Source organism: Electrophorus electricus, chromosome 3 (assembly GCF_041902795.1).
Source record: "Electrophorus electricus isolate QZ-2024a chromosome 3, ASM4190279v1, whole genome shotgun sequence".
Lineage (NCBI taxonomy): Eukaryota > Metazoa > Chordata > Actinopteri > Gymnotiformes > Gymnotidae > Electrophorus > Electrophorus electricus.
In genome coordinates this window covers 4,233,564-4,261,532 of record NC_137499.1, presented here as the reverse complement: position 1 = coordinate 4,261,532, position 27,969 = coordinate 4,233,564, and the positions used below count along the sequence as shown (strand labels likewise).

General features: G+C 43.0%; 3 protein-coding genes across 4 annotated transcripts in view; all 3 read left to right on the top strand.

The window, feature by feature from the left end:
- The first annotated feature begins 210 nt into the window (after positions 1-210).
- Positions 211-6,946, top strand: acyp2 (acylphosphatase 2, muscle type). The gene is made up of 4 exons (XM_035524135.2): positions 211-1,834; positions 2,076-2,092; positions 2,386-2,495; positions 6,382-6,946. The coding sequence occupies exons 1-4, from the start codon at positions 1,708-1,710 to the stop codon at positions 6,494-6,496; spliced, it is 369 nt and encodes a 122-aa protein (XP_035380028.1). The 5' UTR covers positions 211-1,707; the 3' UTR covers positions 6,497-6,946.
- A 2,148-nt stretch (positions 6,947-9,094) lies between these two features.
- On the top strand, positions 9,095-11,404 carry LOC113578842 (uncharacterized). The gene is made up of 5 exons (XM_027012337.3): positions 9,095-9,153; positions 9,272-9,494; positions 9,618-9,774; positions 9,876-9,982; positions 11,022-11,404. The coding sequence occupies exons 1-5, from the start codon at positions 9,095-9,097 to the stop codon at positions 11,286-11,288; spliced, it is 813 nt and encodes a 270-aa protein (XP_026868138.2). The 3' UTR covers positions 11,289-11,404.
- Positions 11,405-12,217: 813 nt separating this feature from the next.
- sptbn1 (spectrin, beta, non-erythrocytic 1) overlaps positions 12,218-27,969 on the top strand; it is a 53,656-nt gene continuing 37,904 nt past the window's right edge. For both annotated transcript variants that reach the window (XM_035524116.2, XM_035524112.2), the window contains exon 1: positions 12,218-12,366. The gene's annotated coding sequence lies outside the window, so the exon portion shown is untranslated. The remainder of the gene's footprint in view (positions 12,367-27,969) is intronic.

Below are 27,969 nucleotides of genomic sequence, written 5' to 3'. Positions count from 1 at the left end.
GGCAGCTTAATTGTAGCTCTATACGTTACTTCTGACAAAACAGGGAAAAAAATGCCTTTTTGTAAGATGTATTATTTATATCTGAAAATATAGACAACTAAATATGTCTAAAAATGATAAACAATGTAAATATAAATAATTATTATCATATATAATTTTGTATAATATTTGTTTCCGTTTTTTCCGGAAATGTGGGGGGGGGGGCTGGCTGATTATAGTCCGGGGTCGGACTCTGCAGAGATCAGCCGGACTACAAGAACTGGCACTTGGAAGTGGACTCTGCTGGGTCCTACGACCCCTACATGGACGAATATAAGGGCTGCGATGATTGTGGAGAGAAAGGGGAGTACAGCGACCTCAATCTGCGGTCGGACATGGGGTCCGATTATGAGGAGGATCCACCGATGGAGGTGAAGGAGGTCCTCCATGCGGCTTCTCCCAAGGACAGTGACGCTTGGTCTGTCGTCTCCGAGAACGACGAGCCTCCGCCACCCACGAAGCGGCCCAAGGCTCCTAGGGGCAGCCTCGTTCGAGGAGAGTACTCCCTTCGCTAGGGCACACAGCCCCGGAACTCTTGCACCCGTACCGAAGCCTCGTAGAGGCAGGAAGGAACCGATACCAGTGCCCACTCCAGAGACGGGCAAGGTGGCTGGTGCGCCCCCTGTGGCGGGACAGAAAAAGTTGCCGCCCTTCAAAATCGGCGAGGGGCGGTTCCGCTCATCCGGGTTGGAGTGCAGCCCAGCCAACAAGAGAGAATGAACTCGCTCGCTTGTTAAACAAATAATGTTGTACCCATCCTAGTCACTGTGTCTGTCCCCGTCGTTTTGTCCCCTTGGTGCCTTTTTTTTCAGGTGTTAAAAAGAATGCACAATTTCAAACATTCTGTGTAGTCTTCGCAGAGCCTGGGGGGGGGGGGGGGAGTGATTTGTAGCCCTGCTTCTGTTCTTTTTCCTCAGTCCATGCATTGTAATCACTGGCAGTTAGTTTTTTAGTTCTCCGTCAGTACTAATAAATTTTATACGAAAGGCTAATACAGAAATTGATCCATATCTCTGCTACAGAAAGGCTATCCACAGTAATCACCTATTCATAAACAAAGACTAGATGCCTGTTAATTACTGTTTGCTTTTCATGTGAAGCGGTCATTTTGGTTGTCACAATAACCACATTTTTAGAGCAGTGCACTCGGTCTGAGAGAGAGAGTTCTGTATTAACTGCTTCGTTTTCCGCCTCAGTACCCTAACCGCCCTGCTAGGACCACAGCATTCGTCTCCTCCTGCCTGGCCAGAGACGGGGTCAAAGAGAGAGGGAACTTTTATCACCGGAAAAACGTGCGTATTCGCGTCTGTCTGTGCGGTGACACCCCGTGGGTATGCAGGGTACTGTTCGTCTTAAAATCGCCAGCGATTGTTTAGGAGTATGTATGGAGAATTCAAAGTACGCCATGCGTCAATATATTTCCTCAGTATAATGTTCTTGTTTTTAGTCACGCAGGACTAAAATGTTTTAACACTGAGCCTACTTAAGATTACTTATGGTGACGAATCAGATACGAGTTGTGTGTAAGGAGAGCGTGACGGGTCAAACGTGATCGCCGCTACGGATAAAAATATAACGGGCCTGCAGAAATATCGCTCGACTCGAAAATCTCGCGATGCGAAGTGGCACTAGCATGCTCTTGCGGGCGGTGGCAACGTGATACCGCTTATGTGCGGCCGCGGACTGCACGTCTTTGGGTTTCTGGTTTTACTCCTAGGCCTGACGATACTGGCTGTCATGTCATCCGGCGCAAAACTGGCATCCGTAGATTTCGAAGTATTCGGAAATGTTCAGGGTATGTACTGCAGCTGCAGCTCGACACCGTCGTGTGTGGGGTGGCCTACACTAGCATGCACGCAATGGCAGCCCCGCCTCCAAAAGTGCTCGCAAAGTATTTTCCTATGTATGGACAAGCGAGTGGGCGTTTATTCAGATTTGTCTGTATTTCCACATATGATGTGTTTTCGTTTCTCCAAGACCAAAACACTGTTTACAAGGGAAACATCTTACTAAAACAATTTTATTTTACATTTTAGGTGTCTGCTTCAGAATGGTAAGATTTCTCATAACTAAATGAATCAGATTATATTTTAGATTGACCAATATTCTAGCTCTTGAGGAACACAATAGTGTATGAACGTAAGGTTTCTCATTTAAGACAAGAAATATTTGAATACATGGCAGACCACAAAAAGAAAATTCCTTTCAAAACAACACCTTATCAACAAATACTGTTTCTACTTACTGTATATTGCATAATATTATTGCATAGTAGCTCAAAAAGATCTGGATTAACATCGGGTAAGCATAATATACCAGTATCTCATGCGACTGTGCTGTGTGCAGTACACGGAGGATCAGGGGAAGATGCTGGGGGTTAATGGCTGGGTGAAGAACACCAGACAGGGCACCGTGATTGGCCAAGTGCAGGGGCCTCGGGATAAGGTCGAGGAGATGTGAGTATTCCAACGCCCTCGCCGCAAATGATCGCTGTTCCATGTCAATGTTGAGAGGAAACCTTTTGTAAATTAGGCTGCAAGCGTGTTATACGGGCTGACAGATGTGCAGGTAACTCAAGCTCATACTTTATCTGTGTTGTGCAATTAATGATATCTAAAAGACTCTATGGTAGACTAATTGTATGCTGCAAACAACAGGTTTATATGTGTATGTATGTCTATCTGTCTGTCCCATTTGCCACACTTATTGATTGACTGCATTAGTACGTATTGTAGGGTATTGTTTATTTTTGTTGTTTAACAAACTCTAGCACTTATTGCTTATAGCACTTATCATTGTTTAGGATATACCATATGTATTTTGTACTTCTAGGTATCAGCATTCATCCATGTATTCTACAGTATTCTAGTTCATTGGTATGTTTGATTCTAACCTACTGTACTAGGATATATTCTGAGTGAACGACAAAGCACTTTTGTAAGTCGCTCTGGATAAGAGGGTCTGCTAAATGCCCTAAATGTAAATATTTGTTTACATCTTCCTGCAATATCATTTTTCACCAGTAGAAGGTGCCAGTCACTAAATCTTTGTGCCATGGAACAGTCTAGAATACTGTCGTTTTTCATGACTCTCTTCATGCGCTGCGTGTACCATAATGCGTACAGACAAACTCAGTCAGACATCCTCCAGAACAACTTATCATCAGAAATGGAAATATGTATAGCACATTTTACTCTCCGATATAGTCTGTAAGCATTAATTCGACCAAGCTGGAAATAATAGCCTCTGCCATTGTCACAGACAGGCGGATATAATTTGTCCTGACACAGCTAGGCTCAGCGTGAGTTAACAAGAATTCTTGTGTTGTGTCTTTTGAGGTCTCTTGTGCTGCTCGTAGCCAAAGCCTGGGTTCTGCTTAGAGGGTGACGTGATCTCTGGCCTGCGCTGTTTTGTTGTGCGCCATGTGTGGGTGTGTCCCAATCTGCAGTCCCAGATGCAGGGCAGGGTGAGGAGAGGTGATGTCATAATCTGAAGGTGGGCTGGCGCGACACACAGGGCTGAGGGCTTGATGACATCACAGTTTTCCACTGACACCCAAATGTGACCCAGACATTCAGGAACGAGAGAATGCGAGAGACTCACCCAGTTGTCCATCATACGGGACTGCCTTATGCTGGGGTTCATTTGATCTTAATGCGTTCATGTGGGAAAAGGGAATCTATGGGAAAATGTGTTCTTATGTGTGCATATGTGTTGTAAGTGAATCATCTAATATTCCATAAATATGCATTATTGTTGATGTCCTGGTAATTTTTTTAAAGTTTAACTAGCTTACTATGTATTTAAATATATTATCTTTTCATTTTATAACTAGTTGAATATTACATTGATTAAATCTTATTCTAATCTCTGCACCTGCACTCAACCTGCCGACTATACCGCAAAAACAGCCATTTCTTGTTTTGGTTGTAGCCTGGTTACCTTAATATTTTTTTAGTTTGTTGAACCTCTAATAGTAAGTTAATACAATGTAAAACAAGGACAAAAAAGGAAAACTATGATAAACAGCATAAAGGTTTTTTCACAGGTTTGTACCTTTATAATGTGCATTGGTTTAATTTCTATTTAATTACCAGTGCTGAGCCCAGCTGTTTACACATAACCTCACAACCCAGATAATGCGCTGACTGTGTGAACACCCTGTAGCCACACTTGAAAGATCGCTGGAGAGTGTGTGAGTTGGCTGGACACGGAGCCAGAACGTTTCGGTTACTGCTGCAGAAAAAAAAGGGCTGTTTTTTCATTATTTTACAACATCCTCTTCTTTATTCCGGCTCACGAAGTCGGAAAGTGAGGAAGCAGAAATGTATTTGCTTATTAAATATTTAAACACACAGAGAGGGCAGGATGGGAGTCCCCCGCCCACTCCTTTATTCTGTCCTCATCTCAGCTCTTTCTCCCTCTATTCTCTCCACTGTTCTTCTGTCCTTTTCTCCTGTCTCTCACCATGTTCCATCTGCTCTCTGTATCCCCCACTCAGTTCTTATCGGCACGTCTGCGTTCGTTTATTGTGGGCGAGTCCTCCATTATGTGCTGTGGAGTATGTGACTGTGTGTGTGTGCGTGTGTGCGCAAGCACACATGATGAGAGCAGAGGTCTCAGGAGACCCTTGTTAGACAGCATTCTACACACCCATTCCGGAGACATGAGAGCAAAGACTGTTTAACTGTAGACAGCGCATGCATGCATTTCACCAGTGTCATGATGCCTAATGGAATACTGCCACAGAACCTCCACAGAAATGGTTTATTTCCCAGTGACAGGACAAGGTTGAAACTTCTTGGACTTCCTTGTTCTTTTGTATTAAACATTCAGCTGATAAGTATCTGCTCAAGATTTCAATGCACAGCCAACCAAGCACAACACTTTGTACGAGCTGTTCTAGGATCAGTGGTACGTCCTCACTGATTGCTGGCCTGTGTGGTTGTTGGTACAGCCTCGCTGATTGCGGGTCTGTGTGGTCGGTGGATAGTCTCCCAGCTGGAGGAAATTCCATTCTATCACTGCACTTCTGTGTTATCAGACTTCCTCAATAACAAGACCAGGGCAAGACTCCTTTCCTTCAGAACACAATGAGCCCTCCACACACACACACACACACACACACACACGCTCGCGCGCGCACATATATAGCACAACACTGTTTTGTGCATCTGGTGGGGGGGAGGGGGGAGATTGAAGAAAGATTGAGATACTACTAGGAAAAGAGGAAGAGTCATTTACAGGTTGAAAGAGTAGTGCTTGAAAAGTTCTTGGTGGTTTTTGTTTAAAGCACAGGTTATCCGCTCTTTGAAAACACGCAGAGAGCAAGAGCTGTGTGCTTCTCTGCATTCCTCAAACAGACACAAATGACAACAAACCCTCTGTCCCTCTGTAAAACGTAAGCGCCTTCTCATGTTTTCTTGTCTCAGGGCTGGGTTTCCTATTTTGAGTCAGCCCAGCCCAGTAAGTGATTTGTATGAGTTTTGTAATACCGCTCCGGGTGGAAACCTACTGCTGGGCTTTGGCCTGCGGTCCTGGAGATTATTTCAGATGACCTGTACACCCTGGCTGCCCTTGCTCGGGCCTTCTAGTCCCACAGCACATTTTTCCCCCATTACTTCTCATTTGTAGTGGATATGAGCTATTTGCTTCATCTTAGTCATAGTCCATTTTGATTTTCTCGGCCTCTCCCCGCTTAGTCACACTTACGGCGATCGGCACACAGTAACTCTGCTGATACCCGATTGGTGAACTTCGGATTTCGAGTACATACATTCATGAAATTAGTGGAAAAAAAAGGAAAAATGGCATGGACAATTAATTCTTTATTGACGGGTACTTCAGCAGATTCATTTGTCCTGTGCCAAACGCGCAGTTCCTGGTATGAGTGGGCTTCTCTTCTTCCCCTCTCTAGTGCCATCCTCTGGGTGGAAGACAGGTAGCATTGAGCAAGGCCTTGCTATAAGAGCAGCCAGCAAGAGCCTGCCTCTGGTCATCTGGGAGGGATCCTTTCATGCATAATCTTATTTTTCGAACTCCCGAGATGCGTTTGCTGACTTAGCTGATGTTGTTAGCTTTGGCTTGTGTACCAGCATTGTTGAATATCAAGAATTACAGCCCCTGCTCAGATCAGGATAGTAATTAAATAAATTTCCTGCCATTGTTAGTTACTCCTGAACAGAACACTGAGTATGCTCATTTTCTGTCTTTATTTGCATCTTATCTGTATGAAATTTACTGTGCAATATGCAATTTGCTTCAAGTAATTGTTCTCTCTCTCTCTCTCTCTCTCTCTTTCTCTCTCTCTCTCTCTTCCCCTCCCCCCCTCTCTGGCTATAGGAAGCACTGGCTGAGATATGTAGGCAGTCCCAGCTCCCGAATTGACAGGGCTGAGTTCACTAACCAGAGAGACATTTCCAAACTGGAAATCCGTGGATTCGGTACTCGTTACTGAGCTCCACCTCTTCAGTAGTTTGTTACTGTTCAGCCAATTGCTATGAAGTAATCATTCATGCCCTCCTGACTCGCCCTTGTTACCAATCCTTTTTGCACCTTTTGAATGTTGCAAGATTGTACAATGCAGTAACTCAAATGTAAGCACAAGCCTTAATTATGTATATTTATATTTATATATATATATATATATATATATATGTATATGTATGTATGTGTGTGTGTGTGTGTGTGTGTTTGCATAAGTCCATAGTCCAATAATTACAGCATAGGTAAATAACAAAAAATAAGTTTATTGGGGTTTTTTTTCCTCAATGGGTAGATTCTGTGACTCTAAATGTAGGTTTTCTTCTCTAAACTAAACCAGTGAGAAACACCCTCCCAGTATTTTGTTTGTATTTTAACAAGCACTCAGTTGCCACCCTGGAATAAAGCACTATATAGAATCTCACATTTTGTATCCTGTTCTCATTTCCACATGATGGCTTTGGCAGCATAATTGATAACTCTACCACAAACATAATTTTTCAAGAGGTCACGAGACCTAATTCTAATGCTTTACCATGCATAAGACTGCATAACCGACTGCCCACAGTACTACACAGCTGTAGGAATATTAGCCACGCCCTTTCCTTTCTACATTTTAGATTATAGTGTGCAGAGGATTGTCTTTTACATGAAGCATGTAACTAATATTGATCCTTACAGTCCATACTAGTATACTAGCACACCACTAGTATCCTAGAGAGAGAGAGATTACATTTCCTTTTACAACCTATATTATCTAATACTTTAGATATATCCTTGCTAGTGTACTAGCCTGTTTCTGATGCTCTGTTTAAGGAAAATTCACCAATCACAATTTTCCCTTATACTGTTGCCATGGTGAATTTTCCCCACTTCTATAAAACTCCCTTAAGGTGGTTGGCTTGAAGCAATCACAGTTGTGCTCTATTATTAACAACGTAATGAAAAGTGTTGTCCTCTATATTGAAGATTCTATCAGCTCCCTCATTCACACAAGATTTCCTAATATATCTTTTGGGAAGCACCCACAGGGCCATTCTCATACCACATGCGCTGTAACCGTGGCTACAGGCATAGATGATCTCTTGAGGGCCTCCTTTTGCTCCCAGCATGCTTGCTGACACTAATCTGCATACTCACTGCAATCCCCTTCGCTGACAGTGGCAAGATTAGATTAGTGTCTTATGCTGGGGCTAGAGAATCGATCTGGGTAAAAGTTGCACAGCCGCATGTGATAGAAACTCACAGAGGACACACTGAAATGTGCTTTTTGTGTTGGGTCTCTCTATCTGTTGTGCAAATACACTATGTCATCACTGAGTCTATTAGCTGCACAGTGCACTTGACGTTCTTGTGTTGTTCCCTTTCTGTGACTGTTTTTTTTTGGGGGGGAGTAGTTCAGGAGGTAATAACAGGCCTGTGTTCATAACATTAGTTTAATTTATAATGAGGCAACTGACTTGACAAGTTTAGAGAAATTTAAGGATTGGTTAGGAGTGTGACTAACGTTTCCATCATTCAGTTAGTGCTGTAGTATGCCTACTGATCTGTTATAGTAAAAGCAGAGTCAGCTCATCATCCTGTGATGGAACCAGAAGGGCCAGATGATGCTTGCGTGACCCATGGCTGTTTTCTTCAGCAAGTTTTAAATTGCCCCAACTAATCCCAACACAGCCAACAAATTTTCCCTTACTTAATTTCTCCCCTTGTCTTGTAATACTTATTTGTCTGATAAAATAAAAAATGTGCTTGGCTAAATGGGGGGTGTCTTCTCATTGTAAAACGATACCTTCCCTGTACCGGCTCCACTGACATCTGGCTAATGAGCTCTAATCACATTACATGTCAAGCAGGAGGAACCGAGCGCACAACAGAACAGGCAGGAAGCTGTGGGTGAACACAGGAAATTGGTTTGTTTTAAAATTCCCAATAACTTTTCCCAGCAAGCCTGATATTCCCTGCCAGTATGGCTACCTGGTGATAACTGATGATACAAAAGGGTTTCCTAATTATTTCCTTCTTTTACAGTATGGCTGAGAAGTAGTTTGACCACTGACTGGCACCCATTAGGTTTAAACAACAATACTAACTGGCGTGCTAATACAGTGTTAAGCCTTTACTAGGCTGTTTTATAAGACAACTTACATAGTATGACCTAGGACAGACTGAAATATCCCCATACAATGTCACCATTATCCCTTGACATACAAATAAAACAAGTATTAAGGTAATGACACAATTTCCTTATTTAATTATCTTTAATCTGATGTAGGTTATTAATCTTATTTGTTTGTCTTTTTAGATAAGCTTGTATCATTTGTTCATGAAACACAGGTCAGGTTCAATGATGTTTTACTATAATTTAATGGTGGCTATTCTATGATGGCTCAGGTTGGACCATAGACAGTCTATGGGTTGGACTGACTGTAGTTTCTTTTAATCAGTGGGCTACAGAGAGTGTGATTTAATGCCGCTAAGTGTCAAATTTCTGCGTCTCTTGTTGCATAGCAACCTCCAAATAATGGTTGTGACCCCAGAATGAAAAGAACGAGCTATATCGTCTGAAGACAGCATGTATCAGCGTGCGGAGATATGTCTACCTCGAAAGAAGAGGGTACAAGAATCCTTCCGGTATGTGACATTAACCTGTAATGCTGGAGTTTTCCTTAATGTAGTCTTTGGTCGTTGGAAGTGCAGCAGTTAACATTAGCTAACGTTAGCTATTTCGCGTCTGCTTTCTATGACGCAGTTCAAACACCTACAGGATCTTTGATGAAAAGGTGCCGGATCGATTAAGTCCGGACGAATTCTACAAGGACCATAAATATGAAACCAGAGATCGAAGAGAAACGGAGCTGCTGAAATCGCATAACATCCCGCAGCCGTACAACGCGAGGTTCATTCGAACCAATGCCAGATTCTTTAATGAGCCTATTGCTTATATGGAAACCGACGGCACAATGGCTGAACAGGTTGCTATTCGTTTCAGTGATTTCCTGAACATGAGAAACTATGCCACGGTGTTTATCATTAGCCTCTGTTTACACATTGATGCTGTTTTGTTTTCTTTGTTATATCTTAATACTTCCCATTAGTTTAAATGGTGGTCAGATGTCCTGGACAAGGAAACAGTACACAGAAAAGCAGCATACAGTAAGGACAGCACTCAGAGGACTGATTACCAGCCCATCACACACACTGCAGTAACCAGAGTCCGAGAGGGAAGAGACAGGTCTCCAGCTACAGGAATCGGTGAGCTGTCTCTTATTTTGTGCGTGTGCATGTTATGTTAATGCATGCATGAATGTATGCTGTTTGTCATTATAAAATCCATTGTTTCTCGATGTTTGCAGTTCCGACTCTGAGCCCCCTTGGACAGCCTAAAGAATTAGTGGAGTACATGTCCTTCCTTCACCAGTATGATTCCAGGAGAACACATGGCCAGCCCTACCAAGGAAGAGTAAGAGCACATATGTATGACACAGTTCCACTCTTTAATGTGCACCTTAATTTGTATGCACACAGCCGGGAGACATTCTAACACACTTTGTATTCCAAGTGTTTGAAGGCAGCAATAGCGGTTTCATCAGAATAAGGGATGTATAAATGAAGGGTTTCAAAAACATATACGCACTACTTCACTCATACAAAAGGATGGGAGTAATTCAGTAGTGTACTTAACTGTCTTTTAAAAGTACATCTACTTTACTTGATTATTTATGGCTTTAAAGACCTTTCACTCTAGTTCTTCTAAAATCATGGTACATACTTTTGATTCAACCACATTTGCCTTGTTATTTGTTACATCTTTAGTTGCTGAACCTTTATCCAAGTGATAATAAAGGCAAGATATTTCAACTTTTCGTTATACTCACAATAAAATATCCTTTGGTATAAGAAAGTCAAAAAAAATATCAGTGCAAGACATTAAGGATACTTTCTCAGATGAAGACCTCAACATTGATCTTCTACAGGCTTATAGTTGCATTCTTATCAGAGTCAAAAGAATTCACGTCTTAAAATATCCACTAAGCCAAAAAGTTCACACTGAAAAGGAAAACCAGACGTTCCTGGATTAAAGCTACTATTACTGTGTTTTGGTAATATTCTAAAATCAGTGCAGTTGTCATGAACCCACATATATAATTTGTCATGACATATACCAACACATTCACACACACACACACACACACACACACACAAACACACACACACACACACACACACACACACACACACACACAGACACACACACACAAACACACACACACACACACACACACACACACACACACACAAGCTTCTTAACTGAGGATAGGTGACTTTTCTTGACCTGGAAAGACTCTTGGCAGCCTGTGAACTATGAGTTGAACTGTTTACTACAGCTGTGTCTCTCTGCTACAAACCCCACCCTTTTGGTACTGTATGTCCCCAGCCCACTTTCAATCTGTTTTATGTTTGCACCCCTCCTCTCTCTGTGTCTCTCTCTCTCTCAATAGCGTCATGGAGCCTTTGTGTGGAGTGAGAGGGGGGTGAGTGGGCCCATCGCATTCCAGAGCACGGCGGGGCCTCGTTCGCCCTTTGAGGGAAGAGTGAACAGACTGACCTCTTCCCAGGAGGCTCCTCCAGGCCCTCAGCAGATGTGCATGTCCACAGGGGCCCTCTCATGCCGGCCAGGCCCTGCTCCTGGGAGCACCCAGAATGCGAAGGTGGAGTGGGTGGAAGAGATCGCTCCTCCACTGAATGCAGTCCCACAAGGACCATAGCCTCATACCACATATGTCCCCACTTTTGGTTTAGCTACCACAAAATGAATTGATGTAGTCACTGGACCTTGTGACATGCGCTGGAACTTGTGACAAATTACAGTGTTTCACAATTACATGTCAGTTTGTCTTTTTGCACATGGATGTTATAGCAGTATTTAAGCTTGTAGTCCTGTATTTAGACTCCAGTATTCCTCAGTCTACATCAGTAGTAAGTAATAGATTGTATAGCTGGTAGAGCAGGTTGTGTGATGTGATGGCAAACGTGTATGTCTGTGAATAAGGGTGCCTGCCAAATGCTATAAATATAAATTACTGAACATGAATCTTTTTAAAATAATACATTTTAATGATCAAAATGCCTTTGATCCACGTTTTCTATTTTGTTTAACAACCTACGACCTGAATTTTTTTTCCTTCAAATATTTGCAACAATTACCTAATTATTTGTCCTAGACCACAAAACAAAAACATTTCATTTGAGGACGATGACAGTGGAAGCCAGTGTGGTGTGACGTCCGACTGGCTTATAGACAGTTACTTTACCGCACCAAGTAAGAAGTCTGCTCTGTGAAGTAGTGCCTGGTGAAATATGAATACGTTATAGATGCACTGCGCAGGAATACGCTGAAAGCCAGCCAACGGATCGGGAACTTGAAATGCTTAATTGAGAGGTTAGGGGTGTACCCACGTTAGCAAATATTTATGTGATTCACACAACACTGACTCTAACCGTTATGTTAAACATTTCGTTCATTTGGCTTACTGCGGAATATCCTGCAAGAGGTTTCCTAATAAGATGAGTGTCGCCAATGCAAATCGGAAAAAGCCAAGTCAAGAAGCTCCGCACCTCTGTCCCAGGCTGCTAATTTTTCCTCTGGACTGGACCTACGTGAGAGAGAGACTCCTTTAGCACGTCCATCCCCGCCCTCTTAGCTCAGTGCAGCAGTTGCCAGTGCTGAGAGAGGGAGGAGGCAGTGCGGATTCCGCTGGTCACTCCCCGTGCTTCTTGGCCAGCCTCTCGTTTGCTCGTTGCGGACTCGTAAGGCGGTGAACTTCATTACTTATTCTTTTCTAGGTAAGTGTAAATACACACTAATATTATATATTAGACTAATTAAACGAACGTAGATGGATGGAGAAAAAATGTAAATATAGTCTGCACGTTTAGTCTTGCTTTTTTCATTGAAAAAAAATGGCTTATTTTAATGAAGGCAAGGGGCAAGAGACGTTGATGGAGATGATGGAGACGCTGCAACGGACAAATTAGACAATTTATCTTCTAGTTTGCGTCAATGAAATCAGTCAATACAACGACCCCGACTGGAGTTGTAGAGTACCCAAATCGCTAATTGCGTGATTATCGTATGACAATTTTGCTGACGCACAGATGGTTTGGTCAATTTCGCAGGGTTCCTGCATATTATTTCCTTTTCTGGGTCTGCTATTTAGATCAAGGACAGAATGGTAATCCATCCTAAAGGCGATTGAATAACGGTACGATGCAAACAGGCGTGGTCGGGTGCTGTGCTGTGCTGGAGTTTGTTATTGAGAAGAGCTGTATTTGGCCACAGTAAATGCCATCGAAGGTTGTAGCCCTTCTGATTTGGTGGTTGCAATATTTTTGACAACATGCGTATTGATAAAATATTCAGCTTTTACTTCTACTTATCTCACGGGCATGGATACTATCAGGCAAAAGCGTTATCCTGATATGTTGATATGCTGACTACTATTTGACATCAAAAACGATTCCTTGTTTACCAGTTTCCATTTATCATGCCCATGCCTCTGCTCACAAATAGCTGCCACACAAGTGCATATCGCACCAATGGTCCTGAAAGCTGTTTGTGATTGCTAAATCCGTTGTTTCGCAGAACTGACTTCGCGTAAATACAGAACCTAACCACGGCAATGATTGTGATGTCGGAGGGGTGGTTTTTTTTTTTATTATCACCCACTCTCTACTGCAGCCGTGTCGGGGAGTTTTCGCACTCAGACCTTCCGTGCTGATGCGCCACTGGTGCGGCCTCTTACGCGGCTAGCCGGTGGTATCTCTGACAGTAACGACGTTGTTTTTTACGCGCGACATGGTTCACGTACAAATCCCGTCTGCGCTTACCGGAGCGAAACACTCGGTGATGACGTCATACTGCCACGCACGTCCCTCGCGAGGCCCGTTCAGCTTGCTAAGCAACGGTGTGGACTAATCCCCCAAGTGATCATTTATCTCCGAGCAACAGGGAACTGACAACACGAGAACTGTACTGCGACGGCAGGTTATTTCGGTCCGTGTTTAACCGGGAAGGGATGGTTTAGAAGGTGCCTCGGAATCAGAAACACCCGCGAAGGACTGAAATTTAAAGCATATCCAGACGGTTTATTGCAACAACAATGCGAACTGTGTTTTCACATCTGAACCGCACCTTACAGTAAAAGGTTAGCTCTCCTGCATAAGGACTTAGAATAGGCTGTTTAAGGAACCCCGTTCCTGAAGACTAATAATGCATAATACTATGTAAAATAGTCACGCACCTCAACTATATCAATCAACTTGTGTCGTCCATTATTGCATAAAGATCCGTCTCTGACAGTCCACCTTCTAAATATTTGCAACCTCAAATAACCTTAGATGTGTTTGATTTTGGTAAATTTCCTAAGCAAATTTAATCTGTGTTGACTGGATGTAAAAACGTTATGTTGTGTGTTGATTGTAAAGCGTCCTTGGGTACGGAGAAAGGTGCTATATACGTGTAACTTCGAGTCATCATATCATATTATATCACATTATCAATCCATGGAGTCATAAGATATCATTTTTAGTTTATTGTATGTGTCTCGAGCTGATGATGCACTGGAAATTAATAATAATAGTAGTAATAATTACTACTACTACTACTACTTAATAATTAATAATAATAATAATAATAATAATAATAATAATAATAATAATAATAATACTTTTTTGCTAGCTTGCTGAACTTTTTCCCATTGTGGTTATACCATGTTAACTCTTCAGTGTGGTTTTTGTCTTCCCCACCATCGTGCAGCCTCTCTGTCTTCAAGGGTGGGGTCACCTTGTAGGGGCGAAACACAGGGCAAGGTCACTTTGTAGTGGTGGAACAGTGCGTGTTTGTGTATGTAATGCCTGTTCATTTCTCCAGGGTGTGGAGGTCCACTCACGAGAGGGCATAGCTGGGCATTTGGGGTGCATTTATCTGTTTATTAACAATAACGCATGCACTTCAGAAAGCATGTGCTTTGTGTTCATGTGTTTGAGCACACAAAATGCCAATCACAGCAGAGATGAGTCAGCCCGTATGTGTGCTACCGAGCACTGCTTGGTTAGCTGCGCTTTTTGCCAGCTCATACCTCCTCCCTCTTCAATCTCTAAGAGGCACAGGTTGGGAGGTATTGGTTGTTCAATGCTGCTACTTTTTTTTAAGAGCAACTTTCTCATACCCACTCTTAGAGACCTGTGGTTTTGTTTTGTTATTACTAGCTACCTGCTGGGGAGGATGCAACTTAATTAATTTCACAGCACAGACAGTGTTACAGTCAGCCAGGTGGCAGGCAGGGTGGCCCTGGGGCAGTGGGGCTGTTTACCGTCCAAGATGGCTGACCCTTATTTAGAGGCGGGAGGGGAGGCGCCAAGGAGGGTGTGGAGTGATCAGGGACCAGCTGCCTCAAGAGGGTAACGACAGGTGAGGGACACATGCTCCCCACGGGTGACTCCCCCTGGAAGTCGGTTGGGGGAGGGCATGCTCGGGCTGAATTTAAGTCGTGATCTATAGTGCAACTCCCTCAGCCACGCCGGGCAGGCATGCTGGTCCTCTTCACCATGTTTCTCCAGCTGCCTCCCATGGGACTGCCGGGAATTTTAGGCCTTTATTTTGGGGCTTGGAGTCTCAGAACCTTGCAGCACTCCAGAGCACCGTGTGGGTGCAGGGAGTAAGCACCATTTGTGCGTTCCTGTTGTTCAGGTACTAATTGGCTGAGTCTGTGATCTAGGAAATAAAACGATGTTTTTCACTGAGGGCCTGGGCCCACGTTTGTGGACAGAGGGAGCAGCAAACATGATCTCCCAGTTCACATCGTGATCTTTGCTTCTGATGTTAAAGTTATGTATTTGTCATCAGTCCTATGTTGTAAATATTGCGCACTGATGAGGACTGGCTGCATAGTCAAACATTTTATTGTATTTTACTTCTATACTGTTCACTTATCTCCACAATTTTAATAGAACTATATAATGAATACTCTCAGAGACCTAATAGCTACTTTATGGCTCAGTGTAAGGAGAATAAAATTATTGGCAGCATTGTTTTGTAGCTTTAAAAAGAAACAGGATTTACAAATCTATGGTACCAGATTGAGACAAGAGCAGAAGAGATATTTCTGTGCTGATTGTGTTTGTCCGAGCAGCTCCATAGCTGATGTGCTCAGGGCTGTCTGAGCCCAAAGTGGATTAGAGGAAATGAGAGAGACCCCAAGGGACTGGGTGAGGTCCGCCGGCATGAACCAATCTCCTCTCCTCTCCTCCCCTCTGATCTCCTCCTCTCTCCTCCTTTTAGTTGGTGGAGTGCATGACTTAGATTAGGATTAGAACCCTGTCCTTTTTAGAGGAGCTACATGAGTTATTTCTGGTCACCCAGTACCTCTTCATCTATTTACAGTCTTAAGATGTTAACTGCCATCATTCTAATGGTTTTAAGGCTTTTTACACATGAAGATTTTGTGCTCTGCACCATCACTGAAATGATCCATGACATTTGGCAGCATCTCTTCTGTACCCTCGCCAGTTCCATAGAACTGCTTAAACAGTTTAAACATGGCCTGTTCTCCACACGCCCATCCATCCACCCATTCTACCAGCTGGATGGAGGGATGGAGGCTGAGCCTGGCGATTGAGTGTGCACCGAAGGGTTGTGGTACTGGCCTTGACCCCTGACCACATAACTGGGCTCCTCGACCCAGGGTTCACACGGCTGGGGGCCCTCTGAGAGAGCCAACAGGATGTGGTTCATTCAGATGCTGAGAATGGGCTGCACCACAGTCCTTACAGCTGGGAGGCGTCATCTGGGTCAACAGAGCAGGTAGCAGCCAGCCATGGAGGGGCCGGTATGAGCAGAGCTGGGTGTGGATTGATAACGGATCAACAGAGATTGGAGGTTGTTCTTAACTTTCACTAGCACTATTTGACCATATCCTAAACCATGCACCAAGGTACAGCGCTTAGTAGCAATACTTTGCTAATGGGAACTTGAAAATCTTGGTGCTACTTGTGGTTAATGTGTCTGTTCCTGAAATACTTAATGTTGGGGATAACAGAAGCAGGAAAGCAATATAATGGGTTGCTCACAGTACTAGTGCAGTGTTGTGATCTTATAACCTGTGATTAATAGAAGCTTTAAACTTTCTATGAGTTCAAAGGAAAGGAGTGGCTATCCCTCTGTTGTGATTTAGGCTCATTGTTTTGGGAAACTTCAATTCTATAATGTTGCTTAAACACACACTTCCTGTATCTCTGTACCTCAGCACATAGACCTCCATGCATTTGGGATTTTCTGTGGCCCAGGTGGGTTTCCACACTTCAGAGGAGAGCTGTTAGATAAACATAGGGTGATATGTTCATACCACAGTTTATTATATAACTCACTTGGACTGGGTGATATTGCCAAAAAAAAAAAACTTTTTTTTTTCAACTGTTGGACATTTCTTGATTTCTTAAAAAATAATCTATATAAGTGGTGAAAAGAATTGTCTCTTAAATATCCTTAACAGACTCAAAATTATACAGCAAAAATGTTTTAAAAGCATTAAAACAATGCGAGAAATTATTTTAAAAACATATTTTGAGCTATAGTCATTCAAAAATAGCTTTCTTTGGTCATTTTTCATGATGTGAAATGCCAGGTTTAAGGTTAATGTTAATGAGAATGGATTTGCCTTAGATAAACATCCATCATGCCACATTTGTTCTGCCTCATCTTAGTCCATGTTACAATATCACTAAAGTGATATTTCTAGTTTCTTTTCTGTGATTTTCTCTGCAAACTGCTGCCTGTTTTCTTCATTAAATAATATTTACTTATTTATTTTAATCATCACATTTGTGTTAAAACATTAATTGGAATTAACAGAAATGTATGCTTAAATTGATAATCAAGATTATATTACCACTATTATATTGTATATAGATAATTGGATCATGTCACATTTTATTACATTTCAATAAAACAAGAACCAGATTTCTCCCAAAACAAAGACTGTTATATACAATGAATATCTTTAATGCCCATGAAATAAAAATATTCACACAAAAATATTCACAGATATACATCATATTTATATATAATATATATATTATATTATATATAATGTAGCTAGATGACAAATGTAATTCTTCTCATGTCCCAGTTTGTGCTTGTGATGGATGGAGAGAGGGACCATATAACCCAGCCTCCTTCCTCAACATGAAAAAGACATTCTAGGCACAGTATCGATTTGTGATCGATACCTGTTTTTCATGCATTCTCTGTCTCTTTCTCTCTCTCTGTCTCTTTGTCTGTCTCTCTCTCTCTCTCTCTGTCTCTCTTTCTCTGTCTCTGTCTCTCTCTCTCTCTCTGTCTCTTTGTCTCTGTCTCTCTCTCTCTCTGTCTCTCTTTCTTTCTTTCTTTCTCTCGTTGTCTTGAACTGGATGAACTCCAGCTGCTTGTTATCTCAGATGATAGTGATCTCATCTTCAAAGTCTTAGGAGGACATTAATTTGAAAAGTCTGTTGGCGTGATGTATAAGCAAACAGATTTCTTGGCCTGTTTTCCTAACCATTACGTAATTGGACTATTTGAATCAGAGCAGGGTGGTGGTCTTATTCAAGTCTGTAAAGATAGTCGTTATATATTACAAATAATTTTACACTTTCTAGATGTTATGCATGCTGTAGGTCATCTGTTATGTCTCTCATAACAACATAGATTCAAGTAGTTAAGAATGTTCTGATAGTTAAGAATGTTCTGTGTATATAAACATAATATACACATATTGTACATACATTGTTAATATATTTTTGTACATATATAGAATATATATTTCTCTATGCACCCCTGTTTTCTTTTTCCTCAGTTTGGACAGAGCACTCTCAACCATTTCACTGCGAGTTATACTGTGTATGACTATGTATGTGACAAATAAACCAAACTTGAACTTGATATCCTCCAATTGCCTTTATTTTGAGACTTTAATTAATTGAGTTAGCAGCCCTTGAGTCTTTCAAGTTCAGGTCTGCAAATCTGTAATCCAGATTTAATCTCTCTCTCTCTCGCTCTCTCTCTCTCTCTCTCTCTCTCTCTCTCTCTCTCTCTCTTTCTCATTGTACCAACCTAGTCCTCTAGTGCTGGTCCTCTTTGTACAGTTGCACCATATTCACTGAAGTATTGAAGCAGAGTGAGTCTGTGCCTTTCAGTTAGGATAACAAATGCTACCTTTGTGTCTTGCAACAGCCCAGATGTATGGCGCACTCACCTGGTACAATAAACATGTTAGAGTTGCTGCGAAACAAAGCTGTTTCCCACATTTAATCTCCCTGACATGGCATAGAAGTCTTTGAAAAGGCTTTGGACAGGATGATGTCATGCCAGAGAGACCCACACTTCCCGGGTCATTGCCTTCACTCCACTTTTCTCCTCATTTTCCCATGGTGCTCCTGTACGCGTGAGGAAGGAAGTGCTGATCCATGGTTCGACTGGTGGTGCAGCCTCTCTCTGTGAAATATCTAATATGAGCCCTGAAATGTCACAATGTTCTGTGGCTGAAACCCATGTAGATGCTTGACCAAAACTACTTGGACAGCCGTTCTCTTTTTCAGAAACCCCTGTGGAAAGCGGTGTTTCAGCGCTGGTTTACTGCCAAACTGGTTTCCCATTGCAGTTTATTTGGAACTTGGTGTGAAGAGTTCTCAGTGCTCTGGCATATGTCCCCCTGTCGTCTGTGACAGTGTTAGTATCTTCTGAAAATGGTTTAGGACCATGTGATCATATAAGGTGCCAGAGTGGCCACTGATTATGCACATCAGATGGGGAAGAGAGAGCATAGCCAAGGGCTCCGAGTCAGTGTTGTTTTGACATCTCTTTAGGCCTCCAAGCGTGACATGTAAATGTGCCTCATCTCGCTGCATAGTCATACGCAGATGGTGGTTTGGGGTAGTGAGCTGCTCTCCACTCAGCTGTGTCAGCTCCTCCCTCTGTCTCTCGTTCGTTTTCTTCTGTCTCCGTTTCAGTTCACTCTCTATCCATATTCACTCCAAAAGTCAATCAGTGGTTTACTTCACTCACAAAGTGAAAATATGGTGACAATGAATTAATGTTTTTGTCAAGTAAATGATTAATTGTAGTCCATTTATGTGGCATTAACGAAGTCTATATATGCTGATTGTATTCAAATGACAAAAACTTTTATTTGTTTTCTATCTATCTATCTATCTATCTATCTATCTATCTATCTATCTATCTATCTATCTATCTATCTATCTATCTATCTATCTAGAGGTGTATGCGTTTGTTCTTTTCACCCCTTGAGTCAGTGTTTGTGGGGTGTTCGTGCGTGCGTGCATGTGTGTGTTCTCTCCAACCCTCATCTCAGGAATTGTTGTGTGTGTCTTCTCTTTACTCCTTGTCTTGGGATTTGTGGTTTGTGTGTGTGTGTGTGTGTGTGTGTGTGCAGGTGTGCGCGCATGTGTGTGTTTGTGTGTGTGTGTGTGTTCTCTTCACCCCTTGTCTCAGCAACAAGCAGCTGCAGGTGTTCATTCAGCACATGCTGTAGTCACACGGCTCCGTTTCCAGCCACAGTACGGTCCCCTAACCTCCGTCCCCAGGACCACAGCACTCGTCTCCTCTTCCCTCGCCAGAGACGGGGGCAATGCACAGGGCAGGGAGGGGGAACGTTTAGAATCGGAAAAATGTATGGGAAAGACGGAAGAGAAAAAGACGCAGAATGGAAAAGTGGATGAGAGAGCTTGTGTGTGTGTGTGTGAGAGAGAAAGTCAGAGAGAGAGAGAGTGGTTCATGGAGAAGAGGGAGGAGTGTGAGAGTTTGAGTAGGAGTATAATGATATCCAGACCTCGCCACAGAGACTTATGTGTTTTTCAGCATATGCTGGCCAGGTCCAGATGGGATATATTCAATTGCAGCTCCATCTCTCACTGCCAGAGACCAGGGTGTGGTGAGACAAGGGTGAAGCTCTCCGAGGCAGTAGTAGGTTAAGTTGCAAAAGTGTCTCCTATCATGAAAATGTCCAATAATATGCGCACTCCCTTATTAAAATGCTACAGTTTATGCTTTCTGTTTTTCTGTAGTGTGTGTGTGTGTGTGTGTGTGTGTGTGTGTGTGTGTGTGTGTGTGTGTGTGTGTGTGTGTGTGTGTGTGCACGCCTGTGTGTGTATGTGTGCGCATGCATGGGGAGAGGCCATAACAATGTGTGTAAAACCGCATTAGGTAAACATAAATCAGAAGGCACATTAGTATGGCCCTGGCAATGCAAATGGTTAGGACTAATCTGGTCCCTTGGAGATGATATCAAACTCAGGAACCTTAGCAATCCCATAATGTTTTTACCAAATTGCGCTTGAAAGGACTGGAATATTTTAGGAGTGTGTGAAGGTGAATAAAAGGGCCATGTCTGATCCTTTTAAGAGGATAATAGGGTATGTTTGAGATGCTTTATGGTCTTATTATAGCCTGCCATTTTTCCTCAGCTCTTGCTGGGTCATCTGAGTGGTCACCAATAAAACAGCACAAAGCTGACGTAGGCTGTCCCTAACCTTCAGACCCAAAATTCACCGCAAGGATTGGAGACGACGTTGCATTATGCTTGATTACGCAGTAGGTAACATTTGTGGCTTTCTTGTTTGTAAAAGTTATCGGTTGCGGCCGTGTCACTGGAATATGGCTATCAACAGCTTCTTTCAGTGCCAAGAGCGGAGACTTTCAGTACTGCTGAGTGCTTAGTTTCCCACATGAGGCTTGCTGGCTCCAGTCTCACTGTAAGTGGGTCTAATTTTCCTGCATTCCGCATTCTGGTCGTTTGAGTTTTAAAAAACGGGTTAGATTTGCTTTTTTTGCCTTATTTATCCAAGTACAGAAGTTCAAGTAATAAAAAATAAGCTTTTGTAGGTAGTGGTAATTTGCTCTAGAGAAGGAGATTCAGGATGACCCACACATGAGAGACTCTTAAAGGTGTTTTGCGTGATGGATGGATTTCAGATTCATTTCCCCTTTGGATGAAAACAGCGTCCAGTGAGGGGTGTGTGGAAAAGGGGAAAACGCCTAACATTTTCCAGAGCCTCAGGAAGTGAGGTCATAATGAAACTCATTCTCTGGAGAGAGTGACATTCATGGAACATGACGTCTCTGTCGCCCTCCAGACAGAAGGCAGAACGAATGATCGGGCCCTTTGTCCCTGTGTATCCATGGCAATGGCCTATAAAAGAAAGCTTAATCCAAATGATGCCGAATTGAAATCCATTGCATGGAGAGAAAAGAGTTAATAGCACAATTTTAAAGGAGAGAAATCCAGATGTCTTTAACTCCTTACACCCCCTGATCAGCTTGGCGGTCTGGAATTTCACTCCTGCCTCCCTCTTATCTACATGCCTTTCATATTAGTTTCAATGTAATTGGTGAATAATTCACCAGAATTACTCAATAATATGTCTTAGGATTGTTAACTAAATAATAAGCCTCATTCTAATAAGAATCATCTACATTTGTATTTTGTAGTTGTCTTTGCTTTCTTCATCATGGATCCTACACATCTGGTATCCATGGATCATGCTAGCTTCCTGGGGGTTTTTTGTTGTTGTTTTTTCTTGCCAAGGACTAAACAGTATTTAAAATAAAATATTTGGACTTGTGCCACTGTAAACACAGCACTGACTCGCTGTTAACAATTTATCAAAGACAGACAACAACAGCTGGTGTAACCAAACTAGCACAACTGCTACTAACATTTTAACAATGGAAATATTTCATATGATTCATTAATCCCACATGCTGCCCAAGGAGTAATATTTGGAGGTGGAAAAAATAACAGTGTTGGGACAACTCCAAAGCGAGATTGATAAACCCAGCAATAAGGGGAATATTATCTTAAGGCCATTTAGCTTTCATTTCCAGTGACAGAATGGTCATCCACTGCCTAAAATTGTGGCGTTGCTTCTTGCCGAGGGAACTGTCTTAATGTTCGGTTGGGGAACATTTGTCTTAGCACTTGCTGAGCCCTGAGACATATTCCTGTTGCACAGTATTCTCTTTGTTTCTATTTCATTTCCTAGTACAGTAAATGTTTACACAAGGATTATGGGAGATTTACTGTAGTGGCCGTGGAGCGTTGTCGTGTGTCAAACTTCCGCTCCATCAAAAAAGGCAAAGGAGATAGGGGAAAGAAAGCAAGACTCGCGCTCGGATTGGAGGAGGCAGCAGGGACCCTTTGACCCCGGCTTGGTGGCCCTTTGCACAGCCTCTCTAATCTGACTGAAAGGCAGGAAGGGAGAACATGCCTTCCCCCCAGACAGCTCCTTCTCAAGGGCCACTCTGGCCGATTGAACCCAGCGAGGCAGACTGTGGGAACCCGGTAGCCTCCATCCGGAGCTAGAGCAACAAGAGAGCCATGTGTCCCTGCATATCGGGGGCGTGTCCTCTTGTCCACTGGGCCCGTCAGACTTGCTGCTCTCAGGACCGGATACCGGGGACATGGTGGATGGAGTAGACCACAGCGCTCCAGGTCACTCGACAATCTACCAAAACCGGTACCAAACCATTAATCAGTCAGTACTCTCTTGCATGGCTGGCGTAGGCCGTGGCACCGTCCAACAGCTGTCAACCGTGAAGTCTTTTGATCTAAAATGCACACATCTCTCCCAAACTTAAGCATGATCCGTCTCATTAGGTTTAATATAATTTAGCGTGATCTGTGTATTTTGGCTCTTTGTTGGCCTCGCCCATTAAATGTCTGGCAGGGGCCTTGAGTGCTTCCCTGGCGCTCCCTGGCCTGCTTGCATCCTAATCCAATCAGACTGAAGCGGCTCTCCGCATTTTCCTGAAAGTGCACTCGCCTTGCGAAGAGGGCCACTCGAGTGCACAGCAAATGTGCGTCTGTGATTTAGCCAGCAGGTCGCGCCAATCAGACCTCCCTCTGCACCCCCCATTTCCTGCCATGTTCTCCATGTGTGAGATTCCGTAGGTTCGCGACTGGCATCAGGCAGCGGTGCCAGCTGGTGCCTTGTATCCACTACCAACACAATACTGGCTGCGTTTGTTACTTAGCAACCCCAGCAACTGCACCGGAAGCTTCTTCTCCGCATTTCAGACAGCAGACAAGTGTGCGCGCACGCGGTACGACACCACACTTTACATCCAGGGGTGGGCCAGCCACGTCCCCGGCACGTGTTGTGGAAAAGTCGATTTGGCCCAACATATTCGGCACCGCAGGATGGGTTAGTATCGGACACGCCTGGAATTCTGCTGCTACTTGTGTTTTTTGCAGGGCGCAGTTGCAACTGACGGGAATAGTATTTTAGGCTAAAGAATGCAAGGCTACATACCAGCGATAGCCGACATATATGAGTAAGGAAGCACAGACGATATCTCGTTGGCAAGCCGTTGCTCTATATAGAGTGTGGGCTGCTTTGGAACAGTTGGCTTCTATGATGGTGCATTCCATGATGAGGGGTTCTACATAGCATGTATGTGGGCGTGTGCAGACTAAGATTGGTAGTGTGTGGGTGTGTGTGGGTGTGTGGCTGGCTTGTAACGGGTTGGAGGGCTCCGGCTAGTTGAAGGATATGTCTCCAGCCTACTCCTCCACTCGGGCAGTGTAGCTTTAGTCTACCCCTCATGGATGATGGATGACTGTGACCAGAACACCAACCTCTTCCCACACACACACACACATATACGCACAATGCACTGGCAGAGTAAAGCCCAGTATGATCTCCTAATCACTGCACACAGCCTGGCAATATTTGCTTTAAAAGGATTTCCGTTCTCACACAATAAATGATGTATATCTTGGCAGCCTTGTGCATAGTTATCCATTATTCTACCTTGAGAAGTGTACTTAAAATGTGTTACTTCTGCATTAGGTATGCGTCGCCGTGACGCAGCATTGCCGTGTCCGTATACATCCCATAAGGCTGCCTCTCAGCTCATTCTCAAACACAGTGCACAGCACAATGCAAAGCTCAGTTTCATGGCCTGCCAGCAGCTGTCCTTCTGTTAAAAAAATAGGTTGCCATGGATGCTGAGTGCCCACAAATCTCTGCTGTTGTCACAGGCTCTTTTTTTACCATGCAGAGTGTCACTTAAGTGTGAAGACACCAGTGCTTGCACTATATTGTGTCATATTAGAAGACACATGAAACGCATCCCCAAAAGAACCTATTATTACACTTCAAAAACATGCTTGCTTTCTTTGGGGGTTTTTTGTATTCTGCATTTGTCTTTACCTTGGATAGGATGGCGTTTTAAGCAAGGTGAATTTTAAATTGTGTCAACTACACAGTCTTATAATGAGTATTATATAATATTATATAATAAGTATTAATATATATAACAACCCCCCTCCCCCCATGGCTGGATTTGCTCATAAATTAGCCATGTATGAGAAAGTGCAAGCAATAGTGATTTTTAGCAGTCATTTGCTAGGCTGCAGTGCTGTTCAGATTATACATGTATTATTTTTCTTTGTTTTTTCATTTTCCTGTTGCATGAGAATTACTGTAAGCTATTGTTTAGTTACTTCATACTGGCCTATTCATTGTTTTGTCTTTTTTTTAATTGCAGATATATAAAATCTTACTGTTAAGAAGACCTTCTGTTTGGTTCATTTGTGTGTGTGTGTGTGTGTGTGTGTGTGTGTGTGTGTGTGTGTGTGTATGTGTGTGTGTGTGTGTGTGTGTGTGTGTGTGTGTGTGGAAGAAGGCAGCAGGGTGTAACCAACAGCTGTTTTGCTGTTGTTAGCTGGACCCTGAGAGATGTGTTGCGCGATCATCGAGGCAGCTGTAATAGTTTGTCTTTTGAAAAGCGTGTTGATCCTCAGAGACCAAGATTACTTGGGAAAATCTTTTATTTTGACTCTTGTCCAGTAAATACTGAGAGTAATATTCATATGATATCCTAATTAGTTGTCTGTCATTAACTCCGCGTTATTCTGTGTTACTATATGAAGTAAAACCTCACATCAGCGCCCCCTCCTGGGTATCAGATGCATTATCCACAAATGCCTTAAAAAATAAAGTTGCGTTTAGCATTTTAAAAAAGCTTTTCATTTATCTGACCACACTAAGACTGAAACAATATAACGTCAGTATGTGCCTTACACTTGATCAATCATTACTGGTTCGGAACGTCAGTCTGAGCAGGGGGCCACGCTATCTGTCTCTGCTAAGGACAACTTTCCCTGAACTGAGGCTCAGGTTTCCTGTTTCATAATGGCCTCTCTGCTCCCAATGGCTTAGTGGTTGTTTTTCTTCATAGGGAGAAAAAACACAGAGAAAGTAGTGGAGGGCATTTGCCAAGGCCATAGTGTTATCCAACTTTCATTTCCTGGAGAGGGAGCAGACAGAAAGCGAGAGAGAGAGTACGACTTGCTCCAGTTCACTTATTCCCGTCAGCCCATGTACATCGAGAGCAGTGATGGTGTCTCTAATGTTGTCTGCTGCTCTGAAACATCCCCGGTGGATGGCTATCCCTTTTGTCCATATATCGATCAGTCATAACAGCAAGTTGAAGGCTAATGTTCATTCTACTTAGTCCTGATTACAGCAGCTTTTACAAAACAGCAAAGATAATGTGCCCACAGAAAAACAAATCGATCGCAATGCTTAACCTCAGGTCCAAATGGGCTGCGGAAAGCGCAGCCTTTGTATCTGTGCAATGTTTAGAATGATGCACATTGCGTCCCTTTCCAGAATTATAACAGTATAACAGGAGATTGGAGACTGACTTTAAGGCTTTTTTTTTTTTTTTTTTTTTTTTTTTTTTTTAAGGTGGAACCATTCTAACAGAATGAGCACATCAAACAGAGTAGAGTACCATACCTCCTTAAACTGGTCAGTGGGGAGCCATTCCCTGCATGCACAGGACAGGGGTCTATGATGCAGGAGTCTGACACCTGAATCAGCGTGTCACCTAGGCGGGACTGTGGATTAAAACCAGCTAATTTATAGGCAACAAAACACAAAAAGACCAAATAACAGATTTTGTTAAGGCGTAAGGTTGCTTTTCGGTCGCATAACGACCGATCACTACAGCGGTCTGGTAAAAGATCCTTGTGTCTTTTCTTGTTTACCAGCTAATGGAATCACTGCAGGAGAAATGGACAGAGGAAGCGCTCGTAATGGCCTTTGAGAGACGGAGAGTGAGACAACGAGACGGGGAGGGGGCGGTTAAATGATGCTGATGAGGCCAATTTGAGGGCAGAGATTCTGAAAGGTAGCGCCGCATTGATAAAGTGGTGATGAGTCATAGGGCCCGGGCTCTCTTTTTACACACCGATACTGTAGTCGTGTCTAAACTGTGGACTCTCACAGGCTGATGCCGATGCGCCTTAAGTTTCTCATTCTCATTCAGGAATACATAATCAGGGAACGTGTCTGACAGGCGTCTGCGTGACTTGCGGGTATCTGGGACAGAACATCGATAAGGGCATTTCTGTGGATGCTAGGCCAATGTTTCTGGGTTCTAGGCTCACTGACATGTGACACTGGTTTCCAACACCAAACACCACATTGTTTTAGACCCTCTCCTTATGCCGGCCCTTCGCACCACTGGACCTCTGAGTCAGAATTCTCTAAATGGAGTGTGCTTTTTTGGCATATGAGAGCAAACCCTGCGTCTTGGAGGTAGGCTCAGAAAGGGGGGGTCCCACAGGAACGAGCCACATTCTTTATTTGGCTCAACTCAAGCCTTATGGTAGCAATTACAGAAATGAACACTATTTTAAATGGGTTTGAACCAAAACATGCCACAAGACAGGCATGGAGAGAAGCTCCGTATTCATACTGGTTTGGCAGATGTTTGTTTTGAGTGTGTGTGTGAATGTGTGTGGCACTTGCCTGGTTCATAGACTCTCTCTAGGCATTTAGGCATAGTGCTGACAACAAGACTTTATACACACAGACATACACACACAAACAAACATCACACACAAGAGATATTTGCAGAGCTTGTCAAGATGATGTGCACTCAGGGGTTTAAGGGTAGAGGCTTGTTTTCAATTTAGGGGTGCATACAGCAAAGAAAGAGAAAGTGTCATGAATTGACCTTTTCTGAAGAACACCAGTAACTGTATCGGTTCATGCTTTCTATATACGGGTCGCTTGATGTTGTGAAGGGCAGTTCTTAAGCTTGTCCAGAGGAGGGCGGTATGTCCCCTAAGCACTGAGCATGAAAAGGTTTGGAGGAATGGCTCAGTCTACAAAAAAAAAACAAAAACAACATATTGTTAACCCTTAAGTGACTGGACAGGGTTGAGGAAGAGAGCATCATGCATAAGTATCTTCACACATAGTCATCTTCTGGGGAAACCATTAAGGGTCCAGATGAATGTGTGTGCAAGACCTGAAAAACCGAATGCTCAGATAGACTCCTGAAACGTGCCCTCCTTACACTGTATTTTTCCTTTC